This window comes from Artibeus jamaicensis, unplaced genomic scaffold (assembly GCF_021234435.1).
Source record: "Artibeus jamaicensis isolate MK-2021 breed Jamaican fruit bat unplaced genomic scaffold, CSHL_Jam_final contig_233, whole genome shotgun sequence".
Lineage (NCBI taxonomy): Eukaryota > Metazoa > Chordata > Mammalia > Chiroptera > Phyllostomidae > Artibeus > Artibeus jamaicensis.
In genome coordinates, this window is record NW_026521486.1 from 47,577,780 (window position 1) to 47,592,881 (window position 15,102).

Here is a 15,102-nt window from a genome sequence, read left to right on the forward strand (position 1 = left end):
TCTTTCTCTTTGACTCTTGCTGGGCTTGCACCTCCAGGCTGACCGCATCCCAGCACATGGGTCCATCAGGTGAGAGAACCTCAGTGGACTCTGAGCCTGGCTCTTCATGAAGGCGACGGGGTGTAGAGTTCCCCAAGCTGGGGGTAGACTGGTGGGGGCCATGTGGGAGAACTTAGGCACCAGGTACCGGGGAAGTTGGTGCTGACCTTAGAGGATCCAGTGGACTTACAAGGGCCGTGTCTGCATCACTCACAGAGCATTGGACTCCTTCGGAGTTTGGAACATCCGAGCAGTTCACCAGTTCTTAAATTTTGAGGGAGTTGAAGGGACCTATGAGGAGCTGGCTAAACTTACAAAATCTCTTTTCAGCAAAATATAGAATTCTACATGCTTTGCATATGAGTTCAGGAGGTTCATCTGTGGACCTCAGGTCTAACCTTGTCCATCCCACAGGCCAGACACTGAAGCCCAGAGGGGTTCCATGACTTCTTTGAGGACCCACAGTTCACAGGCGGCAGAGCTGTGACTTGAACCCAGGTTTTAATAGTCACCTCTCTTCCTTCACTGGGAGTGCCTCCACCCTGTTCTTTGGCTGAGATCCTGCCCCCCCCAACCCTGCCCCCAGACCACGCCCTGGCAGGCTTTGCAAGCCCACAGTGGGCTGCCTCACTGGGGCCCAGGGAGGTTGTTCAAAGGTTAATTCAGGCGCATGCAGCATTGGGTAAAAGAGATTGAGAAAGGCAAAGCCAGAGCCCAAGTTAAGAGTCAAGAGCCCTCTGCACGTGAAGGGTTAACAGCTGAGTGTGGCTTTGTGCGGGTGTGCTGGAGAGCAAGGCTGCATGTGCAAAGGTGCACGTCTCTCACTCGTGTTGGTGCTGCAGGACCAAGCGTGCAGGCCAGCCTGGCAGAGAGGTGCCACAGTGTCCTGGTATGAATGGGCCTCTGTCTTCAAGGCTGTGTGAGCCTCTGTGTGCATAAGGTCCCACTAACTCACCCTTGGCCACATGTGGAAAGGGGAGGAGAGACCCAGGGAAGCCCAAACCACTGAGTCCTTCTGATTTGAGAATGAAGTAGAACACACAGAAGAAAGGAATTATAGGGATCCGACCTCATACATGAATAGAGTACACGCACCCCCTCTGATGCCCTGCGTTCCCCTTCTCTTGTCAACCTATGGTCAACCTCCTGTTACTTGTCTGGGTACTTTGGGGGAAGAATCTTCAGCTAATGTCCTAGAACAGATTCTAGAGACTGGACTCCGTTTGCTCTTGAGGCTGGTTCCATTTTATACTACGTGTGTCTGTGAGTCTGGGTGCGGCTTCTCTTCCCTGTCTCACCTGCAGCACCTGCAGAGCACGCTGAGGCCTCCAGCCCGGCCAGCAGGCCTCCTCGCACCATTATGCCGGCGATGGACAAGCTTGGCTCAAGTCCTGTCCTGAGCCCCATGTATCCACTCCCTCCTTTAGTCCCTTCTGGGCCCCTGTTGCCCTTGGCTGTGGTTTGTTTAATGGAGCAACTCCTGTCTGGGAGCAATCCAGAGCTCAGGACATAGGGAGACACTTGTCCAAACTTGCTATTTTTTCACCAAAGGAGCCAAACCACAGTGATGGGCTCAGTGGCCTGGCTGGGCACCTTCCTCATCCCTCCAACCACTAACTTGGCCCCCATTCCCCTAGTTGGCTCTGATTATCAGTGGCCTCTGGTTCGGGACTTCTAGTTACCCATTGGGAGACCCCTCAGTTGGAGTCTAGCCCCCAATGTAAGGGGAGAAGGGAAATCTGGGATCGGAGGAAGTAGCTGGGGCCGAGAGAGAGAGCCTGCGAACCAAAGTGTAGGTGCACCGAAACCAGCAATCATTCCACATTCATGGCTCTCCCCGCACCCAGTGCCCGACACAGAACAGGTCCTAGAAGAATATGTGAGTGAATGGTTAAATGGATGGATGGGTGGGTATGTGGGTAAAATGGTGGACAATAAATAAATGAAGACTCTTAGATCCAAGGAGACATTCTGATAAAAACCCAATCTGGTTCCTTGGTCCAAACATGGGAAAGAAGAAAGGAGAGACCCAAGTCTAGAAGGTGCAGCCGTCTTATCCCTGAATCTAAAGGAAGTGTCTTAGCCCAGACCCTTGACAGTGTGTCATGGAGACCCCCCACGCAGGTCTGGCTGGACAAAACTGGCCATTTCTCCCTCCTCGTGTCTATTCCTCAGGTCCCTTCTTGTAGAAGCTTATTTTCCCGCTAGAACAGGTGCTCTGCAGCTGGGCAAAGGGGCACGGAGTCCGGGTGGGAAGAGATGAGCCTCGGGCTGATGGGGGTGCCGTGGAGCAGGGCCCTGGGGACAAAGCCGCTCAGGCTGGAGCAAAGTGCTGTGTGCTTAGACCAGAAGATGGAGGGCATTCCCAGCACCTAACACAGAGGGGCGGCCAGTGTGAGGCGCTTAGTATTCGTGGAATGAATGAAGAATGCATTCCTGTCCTCTCTTTTCAAAATCCTTTTCTAAGGCATAAATGGATTCTCAAGAGCTCTGGACCACTGAGGACCTTCCTCCGGGGGTAGAATGAATTGGGGTGAGCATCCCTGCTGAGAGAAGAAGGGACAATGTATGCATCTACACCCCACTGCCCACGGTCCCCCTTCCTCACCCTCATCCTCCTTCAGACCTACCACCCAAGAGGAGGGAATAACACAAAGCTGTGTGTGTAGCTGATGGTCTCAAGCTCTGGCAAAGTCCCCCTCACCTCATTCATTGTCCAGGGCATAGGATGACATGTGGCGCTGGGGGGTTTGGTGTGTGGAGGCCATTCTTCTGGAGCAGAAAGAGAGGCCTTGGTAATACAACAGGAAGCTCCACGCTACCAGGTCGGGACAGAACTATGAGGTTCCGAGATCCCGTTTAGGAGTCCTGTCCCCCAGGCGAAACCCAACAGACATTTTCTGGTGCTGAGATCTTCATGCATTGAAATGCTTGGAGCTCCTGAGGGGCCTTGCGGCTGGGGAGTGCTCCCAAAATGTGACCACTATTCCCTGCGCAGTCTGCCTCAGGAGGGCCCCGGAGGGAGTCTTCCATTAAAGCTCATCCATGAGCAAAGCTGAGTTAGACCTGGAAAGCCTGAGTTTGGAGGCTGGAAGGGTTTGCTTCTCATCTGAGTCGAGTCCATTTCCTAAGCAGACATAGAACTGTTGGCTCAGAGCAGGCAAGGAAGGTCATTGAAAGCCCAGGGAAAACAATTAAGAGTAATTACCATCAAAGGCCTCAGTGAGGGTGGGAAAGGCCGTCTGTTTAAGAGGAAGCTGAAAGTGGCAGACTGATTTGGGGGAAGAAATCTGAGAGTGAAGGTGGGAAGCTTGAGACTGTGTGTCTTTCTTTTCGAGTAAGAGAGAAGGACCCCTCCCCTCCCCTGCCCGCCTCTCTAGCAGGAACTAAGTTGCACCTCCCCAGGGGCTCTGGGTATGGAGGTGGGAGGGGGAGCAGGAGGGCACGGGGCTGTGCATTCCTGAGATTCTCAAAGCAGCCGAATGGAATGGCAAAGGGAGCTCCACACTGAGGGGACAGAACCTGAGACCCAGACGGGAAAAGCTACAATGGAACGCTGCAGGGCACCAGAACTGTCTTCACATGTCCCTACACCTACACCCCCTCGGTTTCTGAGACCCTGGGGGATGGCCCAGACCTGCTCAGAGTCTCCCTGCTCCCCAATGTCCCGAGCCTTAGCCCTTCCCCTTTCTAGGTTAGAACCAGAGGCCTCAAAGGAAGTTTTGCTAATGTGGGCAGCCTAGGGCTGGGGAGGAGAGTGGAAGGCCACAAGAAAAGGACAGCTGGAGGGTAGGGTTGTCAGGGGAGGGGTGAAGGGAGTTCCTGAGCACCCCTTTCTGGAGAAGCCAGAGGAAATGAACCCACAGGCAGAGGGACTCTGTGCTTCCCCTTGACCTTCTAAACTAAGGGGAAGAGACAAGTAAGGACCTCAGTCCTGCTCAAGAGAGAAGAGATGGAGAATTGGACTTTGCCACTCCACAGAGTCTCTTCTCTGGTTTCACACTGGTTGAGCTCTGTGATGTCCAGGTTAGACAACTGCCCTGCTGATGTGAAAAATGCTGGCCGTGTAAAGCACCAGGACACAGGGCTTTTGAAGGCTTTGGAGACACATGCTCATGGCTTGAAGGACCCATTTCTGTCACTGACAATCAGCAAGACTTGGTGCAAGTTATTCGATCTCTGTGCTGTTTTTTCATCTGAGAAACAGGGGTAATAATACACATGTGAGGATTATGTATATAATGTATACATAAAGTGCACGGCACATAAGGCTGGGGCCAGGGCCTCATACAGTACATACTGTTATTATGAAATTTACTGGGAGAAGATAGGTCTTACTACCAAGTGGATGATGAATTTGAAGCCAGAGATCCTGGGGGAGGAAACCCTGAAAACCAGACACAAGGGGAGGAGGATGAGAAAAGCTGGGGGCTAACAAAGTGGAAGGGAAGCACCACTCAGAGCCGCTGAGTAACAGTAATTCATTTACTCCCCCAGTTCTCCCACGGTCCTAGGCACCTGGGATGCACCATGAGCAGAATAGACATTGTAGTGAGAGACAGACAAAACAAATAAATAAATCATATAGTCAGATAGTAAATGCTACAGAGAAAAAATGAAGGTAAGAGAGCTAGGGAGTGGAAGAATTGGAGCACGGGGATGGTATTCCACCAGAGCCTCGAGGAAGTGAGGAACTGGGTCGGGAGGAAATCTAGGGAAAAGTCCTCCAGACCCAGGAAGCAGTAGCTAGAAGGGCTGTGAAGTGGAAGCAAGCTTGGCTTTTTAGACAAACACCTAAGAGGCCTGTGTGGCCGAGGGCGGGAAGCCTGGGCACGGTGGTAAGGGATGGTGTTGGAGAGGTGGCAGGAGGCAAGCGTGGGGACGGGGTGGGAGTGGAGAGGTGCAGGGCCACCCATTGCAGGCACAGAAAACTGACCAGTGAACGACTGATGGGAAATGGGACGCAGGTACACAAGAAAGCAAAACATTTTTCCTGGGGTTTGAAGAGTGTCTACAACACAAGTTCCTTAAGGAACACGAACCCCACCCACCCCATCTGCCTTTGTAACTTCCGTAGCTCCTAAGGCCAGACAAGGCTCTCAGGGAGCAGCTGGGGACAGGGGCTGCTTCTGACTCGGACTCACAGCCGGGCTCAGGTCCCCACTGTGAGGGCATTTTCTCCCCGCCTGGTAACAGACATGCAGACCCAGGGTGGCCTGAAACTTTTCCTCCTCACTCCAACCACTTTCAAATGGCTGGAACATCCTAGCCAGGCCTAGAAAAATGTTAGAACTCAAGGATGTCCTGGAGACTACAAGGAACTCTTCTTAACACAGATAAAACCGTTTCACCAGCTTAGTTGGGAGACTTTCCAGAAGTTGGTGCTTTCTTATGACTTATTCTTTGGAGTGTGAGCTCTACAGGTAGAGCAGAGGGAGCATTTCTTTGAGGTGGGATTGTAAGGAGGGGTACAGGACAGGGGCAAGGAGACAAGGGATGCTGTGAGCTGGGTGGGTTTAGTCTTGACTAGTGTGCTTGGCTCAGGAGGGCTCTCTGGCCAGCTCCACAGACAGACCCAATTTTAAAAAGCGCCAGAGAGCCACAGATTTGCATGCTATTTGCGTTCAGGATTCAATTCCAGGTATGTGGAATGAAATGAATGAATGAACAGTATTCAGACTCCTGGTTAAGGGGTGGACTCAGGAATCCAGACCACACTGAGGGTCCAATCACTGGTTCAGCTTGGATCAGGAGACATAGACACAGGCAGGACAGAACAAACAGTCAAAGAGACAGAGAGACAAACACCATCGAGTCTTTTTTACCAGAGAGTTTCCAGTCAAAGCAGAAAGCAAAATCCACAGAACTTATTTTAAATAAATCACCTTTTAAAAACTAGGGAGTCACACACACACATACACACACACACTGGCAGACAAAGCCAACATCATCCCAGACTTGTCTCCACCTCTGCTTCTCCATCACCCTCATCCAGCTTCACAGTGGACCACATGCCTAGGAGTCTGCTTCTCGGTAACGTACATTGTTGGTGTCTTCTTGGCCTCCCAAAGACTACGGGGTCCTTGAGGCTTTTATTTCCTTGGTCAAATCGTCTCTTCATTCCACCCTTCAGGGTCCCTAAGGTTGGTGCTTAAACGCATGTTCATTAACATGCTTAAACCCAGGGTAAGGGGCTCCCCCAAAGTACATGTCCTCCAGGAACACAGCTCTGGCTAACAGACTCGGTCCAGGAAGCCTGTACTACAGTCCACTTAAAGGACAAGGCAGACAGAAAGGGACCCACAATCTCAATGTATAAGTGATGTACAGTATCACTGCAAGTTAAAAAGATGGGGAACACTACATAATAGGAATACATGAGGTTAGGAAAAAATACTTCATTAGCCTCTTGTGATAGAGGCTGAGACCTCTAACTGGCATGCCGAATGGCTAAACAAGGAGCTTTTGCTAAGGGCAGAGCAGGGTATTAGATTTGGGACCGGAGATGAACTGTCGGGGTCCACAAAGGCAGTGCCACCTCACTGTATGAGTGGTCCTTCTTCCCCCAAGTCCCGCAATACTATCTTTCTAAATAAATGTTGAGTTTCCCCCAACTCCTCCCTAGCAGGCCAGAGAGACACTCCCACTCCTGGCTTGGGAAGGAAGCACCAGGTCATTGACCTGCCTTCAGTGGCGACGTGTCTCGGTCCATTCCTGATGTAAAACGCAGAGTACAGTACAAGTGCCATGTGGCGTTACATTACTTTCATGTTGTAAGGGTCACAGGTGTCCAGATAAGAGATGTTAAGTTAATGTGATCAAGGGAGGCTTCAAAGAGATGGGGTTTGGATGTGTGTGAAAGGAAGAGAAATTAATTGAATGAGGGTGCCCAGCAGAATGAAAGCTGTGCTCTTGGGCACGTACCTCTCCCTCCCAGCACTTGTGCTCTGCGGGGGGTGGAAGGATGATCTTCAGGAGCCGAGCAGTGGATGGCTACTCCTCAGCTGAGAATAAAGTTAGTGGCGATGATCTGTCCCATGCGGGTAAGACTGACCTGGGCCTTAACTGTTAAGACTAAGCTGGTAACATTGGCCCTAAACTCTAACACTGATTGTCTACCTTTGACTGATTTCTATTCCAAGTAGCACCGTGGCCCTAACATTTCAGAATCTTAGACTTTGGCAAGACCCTAGACATCTGGCCCAAACTCCCACAGCTGGGATTATCCCCACCCTATTCCTAACAGGCCAGAGAGGCAGCTCACATTGATATTTCTTCAAGGTTTATCTTCTAGCTCAAAGTACCCTAGTTTCTCTTTTCTAACCCCCAGGGAATACATATGCAAGCTCTTCCTTATCTTGGTGGTTGACCAGCATGACCCCTGTCTTTATGTCCTTCCCCACCTCCGAAGCTGGGAATGGTGGTTCAGGCTCTTAATAGAGCTGACGTTAGGATTCAGCATAGGTGAAATAAGGCCCTGGACTATAGGGAAGGAACTGGGCTGAGCCTTACTTCTCTCTTCCAAAATTTTAGGATGAATCTGAAGCTCCTGACAGACTGTTCTAGGGAAATATGACAACTGCGTCATGAGCTCAGCATGTACTCCGTTTGAGTCACCAACAGGGCCTCATAGCCTTTCACCTCCTTTTCCAACTCTCTTGGGTGTGTGAAGTCATTGGGTGAAAGCATCAGATGACACTTCACCTTGGCCCATCAGGAGGCAGCAAGAGAGAAGACAAGGCCCAACTGTCAGTCATTTCTCTCAATCTGGCAAGAGGCATTTGAGAGCTGAAGGGATAGCAGGGGACCAGAGGCTGAGACATTAGAAACACTGGGACTCTTACATGAGCCCTCTCCCTCTCTACCCACTAGAGCCTTTTATGGGCCTGTGAAACCAGGTAGTGATGGACAAGCTATGGGACGGGGTTGCTGGAAGTGGTCTCTCAGATAATGTTTTTACCCCAAGGTCACTAAATCTGCGGGCTAATATTGCTGGGGACAGTGTGATTACAGGGGCTGAAGAAAGAAGTTGCTATTACAGAGAAATATGAAACACCTCATATATAGAAAAGTCCACTTATACAGTCCCCAGGCTTGAGGAGAAAAAGTACTCACATTCCACCCTAAACAGGACTCCCAGGATCAACAGCGGGTCCCAGATGACAACCAGGGTGGGGCGAACCTCCGTGCCTCAGACCGCATTCTTCCCCTGTACGGGGCCTGGAGTGACTGCTGGGCTATGGTTTCTGGTGAAGGCTCTGTACCTGGCATCTAGGGCAACTCATTCCTCAAGCACTCATTTTTTAGGGTAGGTGACTATGAGCACTGAGCACAGGGGAGAGTGTAAAATAGGTGAGAAGGAAATAGGCTATTTACTTTAAAGCAGCCACAAGAAGATACTGGAAACATGCCCTTGGCCAGGGAATACAGGAATGTCTTCTCCTCTGCCCCTGGCCCCCGTCATCAAAGCCCACCCTTAAATGAAGGTGAAACTAAATGTCCTGCCCTTGTTGGCTAGCCCTCTAGAAAGAATGGCCTGCTCTAACAAAGCGTACCTGGGCCCCTCTGAGCCATCTAGGCTACAGCCTAGGCCCCGGTGTGGCTCGCTCCCACCAGGAATGAAGGGTGGTCTCAGGTCACTGACTCCTGCCTGTGTAAAAACTGCATGGGTCACACAGGCTCAACAACTCCTTATGTATTTTTCAAAGTGCTTTTGTTGCATGTTTCATTTTCTGCTATACATGGCAATAGTATTTGTTGCTTTGGTCTGTACAAAACGTCTGTGAGGGAGGTAAAACAGATGTTATCTAAACAAACAATAAATACAGAAAACTACGTGGTCCTGAGTCCCTCAGATAACAGTGAGAGCCTGAACAACTCAGGTCATTTGATTCACAGTCCAAATCTATACCATATTATCACCTTGCAAGCTGTCACTTAAATACATTAAGTACCGGGAGTCAATGTTCAGGCGTCCTACAATGAGGCTTTTTAAAAGAGAATCTGAAAGGTCCCAGCAACTCATATATAGGAAGCTATTTATTTCCTATAGAAAACACCAAAAAATAAAAATAAAATAAAATAAAATTTAAAAACAGAAAGAAAACCCACAGAAGGTGGTTCCCCCCAAGGCAGGCAGTTATGAACAGAGCAGGACATCTAGCTGCTGGAGTGGCAACAGGAACATCGTTAACAATGGAATATTAAAAAAAATAGTTTTCTTTTCAAACTGTAACCTGTGGTAAAACATAGAAAAATGTACTAAACAGCCTGGTATAAAACAGAGTAAAATTTTCAAATGAGCCCAGGGAGAAAGCACAATGCTGGAGAGATGGGGTACAAGGGAAGAGGAGAAAAGATTCCATACAAAACTACCTATTACAATACAGAAAAAAGTATAAAATGTTCCTACTTTGGAACTTAAGTACAAAAATGACACTGGCATTGGATCGTTTCACTATCTAGCCTGAGGAGCACTCAGAGGGTGGGGGAGGGGCTTAAAAAGAACAAAAGGAATAGCAGTTTTTTAATCTCAAGTTCATCAGTCCAAATTCCACCCGTTTTCCAGTTGAAAATCTCACCTCCCTCTGTAACCTTTATCCCTAAGCCAAAGTTCACCCAGGTCCCAAAATATTCTGTTAGGAAGTCCCCAACACCCTGCACACAGGGGCTGGGATCTGTGCGTGCTAGAGCTAAATTTGGAAAATGAAAATAAGTCTACAGGCTGAAATGGTGAACACATTCAGCCTTAAGAAAAAAAAAAATCCCTGTGAAATATATATATATATTAAATTCTCTGTGGTTAGAAACATATTTAAACTAACTAGCCACAGACCAAACTAGACTTGCATTCATCCAATGCTGGAATTTTATGCTAAAGACTGAGGTCCTTCTTCTTGGTCAGAAGTAGGCGGCAGTGAAAGTGGTGCCTTGTTGCTCCACTAAACCGCTCCCTGGGTGGGTCTCCCCCATATCATGTGTTGTGAGCACATGCAAACCCCTGCTTTTAAGGAAAGGACTGCCTGGGACTTTGGGGTCCACCCAGGGCTCATATGTTGTGCCTCAAGATGGGAGGAAGCTTCAGATGATAAAACAGCCTTTTCTAGAAGCAGACAGATTTCACCAAGGGGCATATAAATAAGAAAAGTCCTACAGGAGGGACTTAGCACTTGCCCCAAAGTCCAGTTTACAGTCACCTTCCTGACAAAACACCTTGAAAATCATGTATGTGTGTATGTGTGCGTGTATATGCTGGTGGTTTTTATCCCTAACTTTTTTGCCCATGCCCTTTTGCAACCTCTTAGTAAGGCCTAACAACAAGAGTTTTATATGAAACCAAGAGTCCTTCCAAGCTTCTCTCAGCCCCCTTAATCAGGGACCGAGTGAGGCTGGTGCCCTTTGCAAACAAGATGGCAGAACTGAAGAAGTGGAAAGCAGTCTCTCTCTTCAGCTTAGGGATGTCCTTCACCCCTTTCACAGCACCAAAGTTTCTTGCAAAAATAGTATCTGAGATACAAAAGGAAAGGCAGATGTGCTTGTGAATGCATCTCGCCAGGGCCTGGTCCAGGATCAAGGGCTTTACAAGAACAGAGGGTTGGGAGCAGCTGTTTCCACCGTCTCTGGCTGCAGACAACAAAGAGCAGGTCCCCTACAATGTCAATGTCTGCTGAGACAGTCTTCACAAGAGCTTCCGGTGGAGGATCTCCCAGACCATCCGCTTCCGGAAGTATGGCATGTGTTGCTGTAGGGACATAGAGACACCCTTAATTTTCTTTCTTTTTAAAAAAGATTTTATTTACTTATTTTTTTAGAGAGGGTTAGGAAGGGGGAAAGAGAGGGAGAGAATCATCAATGTGTGGTTGCCTCTCATGCACTCCCCCAGCAACCCAGGCATGTGTGGGAATCAAACCAGCGACTCTTTGGTTTGCAGGGCGGCACTCATTCCACTGAGCTACACCAGCCAGGGCATAATTTTCATTTCTTTTGTGCAGACCCAATATTCCTTTCCCCACACTCCTTTCCTCCTTGAGGTTTTCCACTAAAATAGTCTCAGTTGCATTTCTGGTCTTTCAAATTTCTCATTCCTGATTATATGTGATTTTTTCCCTTTCCATTGCTTTTTTCTATTGCCATCTCTGCTGCTCTTTTCTAAGGCCACTATTGTGGCCTTAGAAGTTTTATTGGGCATTGCCAGGCATCCCCAGGCTACACCAAAATGTCTCCAAGAATTCTGAGAATGATGTCTATCAAGTCCTCTACAAATCGTAAGATGATGAAATCATAAGATGATGTAAGATCTGAGGCCTGAAATCTAAGGGTCACTTTTTAGAGGAAGAGTTATAGAAACTGCAAGAGTCAGTTCCACCAAAAGGCTATGGTGGAAAAATCCAGTAAAGCCATTACATTCAAACAAAAGGAAAGAATTAGTTAAGGCTACCAAAACCTGACTGCTGACCATTAAAGGGACACTGAAGAAAATGTGCTCTGGTCCTAGTTCTGTTTCTCACAGGGTGTGACGGGCAGAGAAGGAGGCTCTGCTACGGACCAGAACTCCTTGACTTCAACATGTGATATACGGGAACCCAGGACATGCCCTATTATTATCCTTCTTTCTCTTGTGATGTGGCAGGCAGAAACCGCCAGTGTTACAAGACATCGGACAAAGCACAGTCCCTAAGCAGAGCCAAGTGGAGAGAAAAACCCTACCAAGCACCTGGAGACAGGGTAGACACAGAGCCCCCTCCCTCCTGAAGCCTCAGCCCACCTGTGTGAAGTTGATTGGTCTGTCTTTGGTAATGCAGTCAGCGTATTTGCAGGCGAACATCCCACAGTCACTTCCATTCATCTGCTGTGGAATTTCCTGAAAGACCAAAACAACGAAATGGGGACACCTTCCCAAGGTTCCTTCCTTCTTATTAGATTATAAATAAGAACCAAAGGATACAGATTTTACAGGTTTCTCTGAATTTTGAAGAAATGCCCCGTTTCCCACTCAGAACAGCATGGGCTCAGAGAAAAAATATAGCTTCTTAGATTATGCCTGTGTACTTCACTTCAACTGCACAGGAAACTCTTAGGCTTCCACAGCACCTAAGGGTGTAAAAGCCGTTCCCTCCCGCTAAGGCCAACCAATCAGCCAACATGTATCACAGGAGTGAAATGCTTAACAACATAGCTAGACATTTAGAAAACCTAGCTTTACATAAAAACACACAACCAGTTTTCCCACAGCTTACTCTATCTTCCCCAAGGAACCAAGCCAAGCCAAAGTCAGGCTAGACACTAAGATAGAGAAGGTCCCTGGGAATCAAACAGTTAAAGCCTTTTTTGCCAACTACCCTAATGTCAGGAATTTTTATCTCATCAAGGTAAAATGTACCTGGCTTTTCTTGCTGAAGAGCTGCCAGCCATTGGTGTCAAACTCTTTCCTTTTCTTGTCAATGCTTTCTTGCTTTAGGTATTGCCTAAAGATATTGGGAGAGAATGAGCTGAGCTGTGGAGACCTCTGACGACCACTGCCACCCAAAGAGTGGCGCTGACAATCCTTAGGAGGAGTTTTCATAGGCGCTTCTGAGGAAAAGAGCATATAATGCTGGGTGGGGTATCTGTACACTCCTGGGCCTCTTCAGAACGTCCGCGGCTCATGACCACCACAGGTCAACCCAAGAGACACATGGTCTCTGCCTCTGACACCCAGGTTATTTCTACCAACTGTTCCTCCCGAAGAACGAGTTTTCATTCCCTCCCTTGGTCTATATGGTCCTTTAGAAATCAATCTAAAGGAAGAAGAATGTTCCTCTAACAATACTGAACTACTTGTTTACTATTTTTAGTCTTGAGTCTCCTGTGCAAAAATGCGATCCAAATTAACAATTTGTCGAGTGCATGCCTCATACTGTGCTCTTCTTAAGTGCAAGCTGCTCACCATTCTGGAACCTACCCACCAGTGTAGTACAGTGAGGAATAAGCATTTTGGAAAGAGAAACACATGGGGTATAAAGAGATTTGCAACCTGGTTCATAGTTAAGCCACTAATTAATAGGACCTGGGCAAATCAAAATCACCCTATGGGTCTTGGTATCTTCATCTGAAAAATTAGGAAATTGGGTTAGATGACTTCTAAGTGGTTTCTATATTGATATGTTTATACCCACTATATTTTAGTGTACTAGGACAGTAATTGTTCGCATTAGGGCATATATTTGGTATTATTATTAGTAAACTTTACTTCCTCAGACATAAAATACCCAGTCTTACTTAACATGAAAATCTCCTTAATTAGTCAGTCCACTGAAGGCACAAAAGAGCCGAGTTCAATAGCTGGAAAACAATACACACCAACACTAAACTCTTCAGTCCTCAATTCCTTACTTACAAGAGGATCCTGCAGGCTTCGTTGTTTATGCCACCCATAGAGTCGTAATACGTGATATTCTTCTTTCTAAAGTCTACAACCTAGGAATACAAGCAAGCAAACAAACAAACAAACTGTGTTGATGACATGAAGAAGACTGGTTTCTCAGCTTTTCCCTTCCCTGAAATCTTTTGCCAGATTGCCTGTGAAATCGTGACAAGTTTGGTTGATACTCTGCATCATGCCATGCTTAATCTGCAGAAGACAGAGAGCAGGGGGATTATTTACACAGAACTATAGTGGGGGCTCATCAACTTGGTGGCCCCATTAATTGCCCTAAAACCTTTTTCTGTATTCAGAGTACCCACCTACAATGTGGGCAACAGTGAAGACACAACATGTTCTCCAAAGGATGTAAATTGACTGAGATTATTTCCACAGCTTCAGAAAGATAGTAACAAATTCTGGATGTTGTTTATTCATCTGGAGAATTTCCTTTGGCTTTATGCTTTTCAAAATGTAATTCACAATAGTCTGTGAAACAACGCTTATACTTTCACTAATACATTAAGCTAATATAACCATGTTCTCAGAGTCATAAACACTATTAAGTTACTAAGTATGCAAGGAAAGTCATGATTAGGGAGAAAGTGATTAATAGTCAGAGGATCTGAATTGACATCATTAAGAAGTCACTTTTTATGCAAGTTTTGATAAGTTGAGCTAAAGTTTTATTTTGATTCTCTTGCCTTGTAGTTTATTGATGTTCTTAAAAATAATTCCAAAATTGCCAAGCATCATCTCTCTAAGTAGAAGTGAGAGAAATAAGGGATCCAACTAAAAAGTCCTCTGTAGAAATCCCTCTAAAGGAGGGAACTGTTTTTGTTTAGAGAAATACTTGAAGACACATGTGGGTTTTAAAAGATGGAACAGAAAGCCTGAAAAGACAGATCCATCAGAGGAATTACTGAACTGTTCTGCATAATAGAGAGGATGGCAGTGTAAAAACAAGTAACTTTTTCTCCCCATGCTTTGCCTGAGGCTCCTTAGACTTATAAGTCCTTTTTAAATATTTCCAGAAAAGGAAATTCCACAGCTTTCTTAAAAGTTCTAAGTATTGATCCATCTGATTCTTAGCCAAGTAAACCCTACTCTTCTTTCAATCACTAAGTGAAGATGTAGAACTAATACTACTGTGTATTCTATAATCAAACAAATTTCTTTTAAATTTCATCAAAAACAAAAGGGCACTCACAGCAAGACACCAGTGCACTCCCAGGTGAATGGGCACCAAGAGAATGTCAACAGAAAATACATCCACTTTCTTTGTCCAGCGTTTCACAGCCTGGTAACCAGCTGTTTTTAACTTAGTGAAAAAAAAAGTATTAAATGCATGTACACTTGGCAATCCCTTCTCTTTACTTCGCTCCATCAGCATGTTCATGTAGAAATTGATGATCTGTGGAAAGAAATTATATGTATTAAAATAGACATGCAGGTCTTTCATAATAGTTGTGTTATATGAAAGAAAAGCAGTTGCTGTATTGTACAGCATATGCTACTGTTTCTTAATCATTCAATTCAGACCCAATAGCCTCATGTCTCTATATCAAATTCTGACTAAAAGGAAGGAGGATTGAGGTGGTTATAACTAGTGAAAACAAAAAGCCGAGATGATATTTGTAACGGGGTAGGGATACAGATACTGG

At 46.7% G+C, this 15,102-nt stretch overlaps 1 protein-coding gene across 1 annotated transcript in view; it reads right to left on the reverse strand.

The window, feature by feature from the left end:
- Nucleotides 1-9,060: 9,060 nt before the first annotated feature.
- SENP1 (SUMO specific peptidase 1) overlaps nt 9,061-15,102 on the reverse strand; it is a 57,256-nt gene continuing 51,214 nt past the window's right edge. Inside the window, 5 exon segments of the mRNA XM_037135657.2 lie at nt 9,061-10,780; nt 11,804-11,899; nt 12,419-12,503; nt 13,415-13,494; nt 14,649-14,852. Of these exon segments, the coding sequence (XP_036991552.2) occupies nt 10,718-10,780; nt 11,804-11,899; nt 12,419-12,503; nt 13,415-13,494; nt 14,649-14,852 (528 nt within the window). The 3' untranslated portion in view covers nt 9,061-10,717.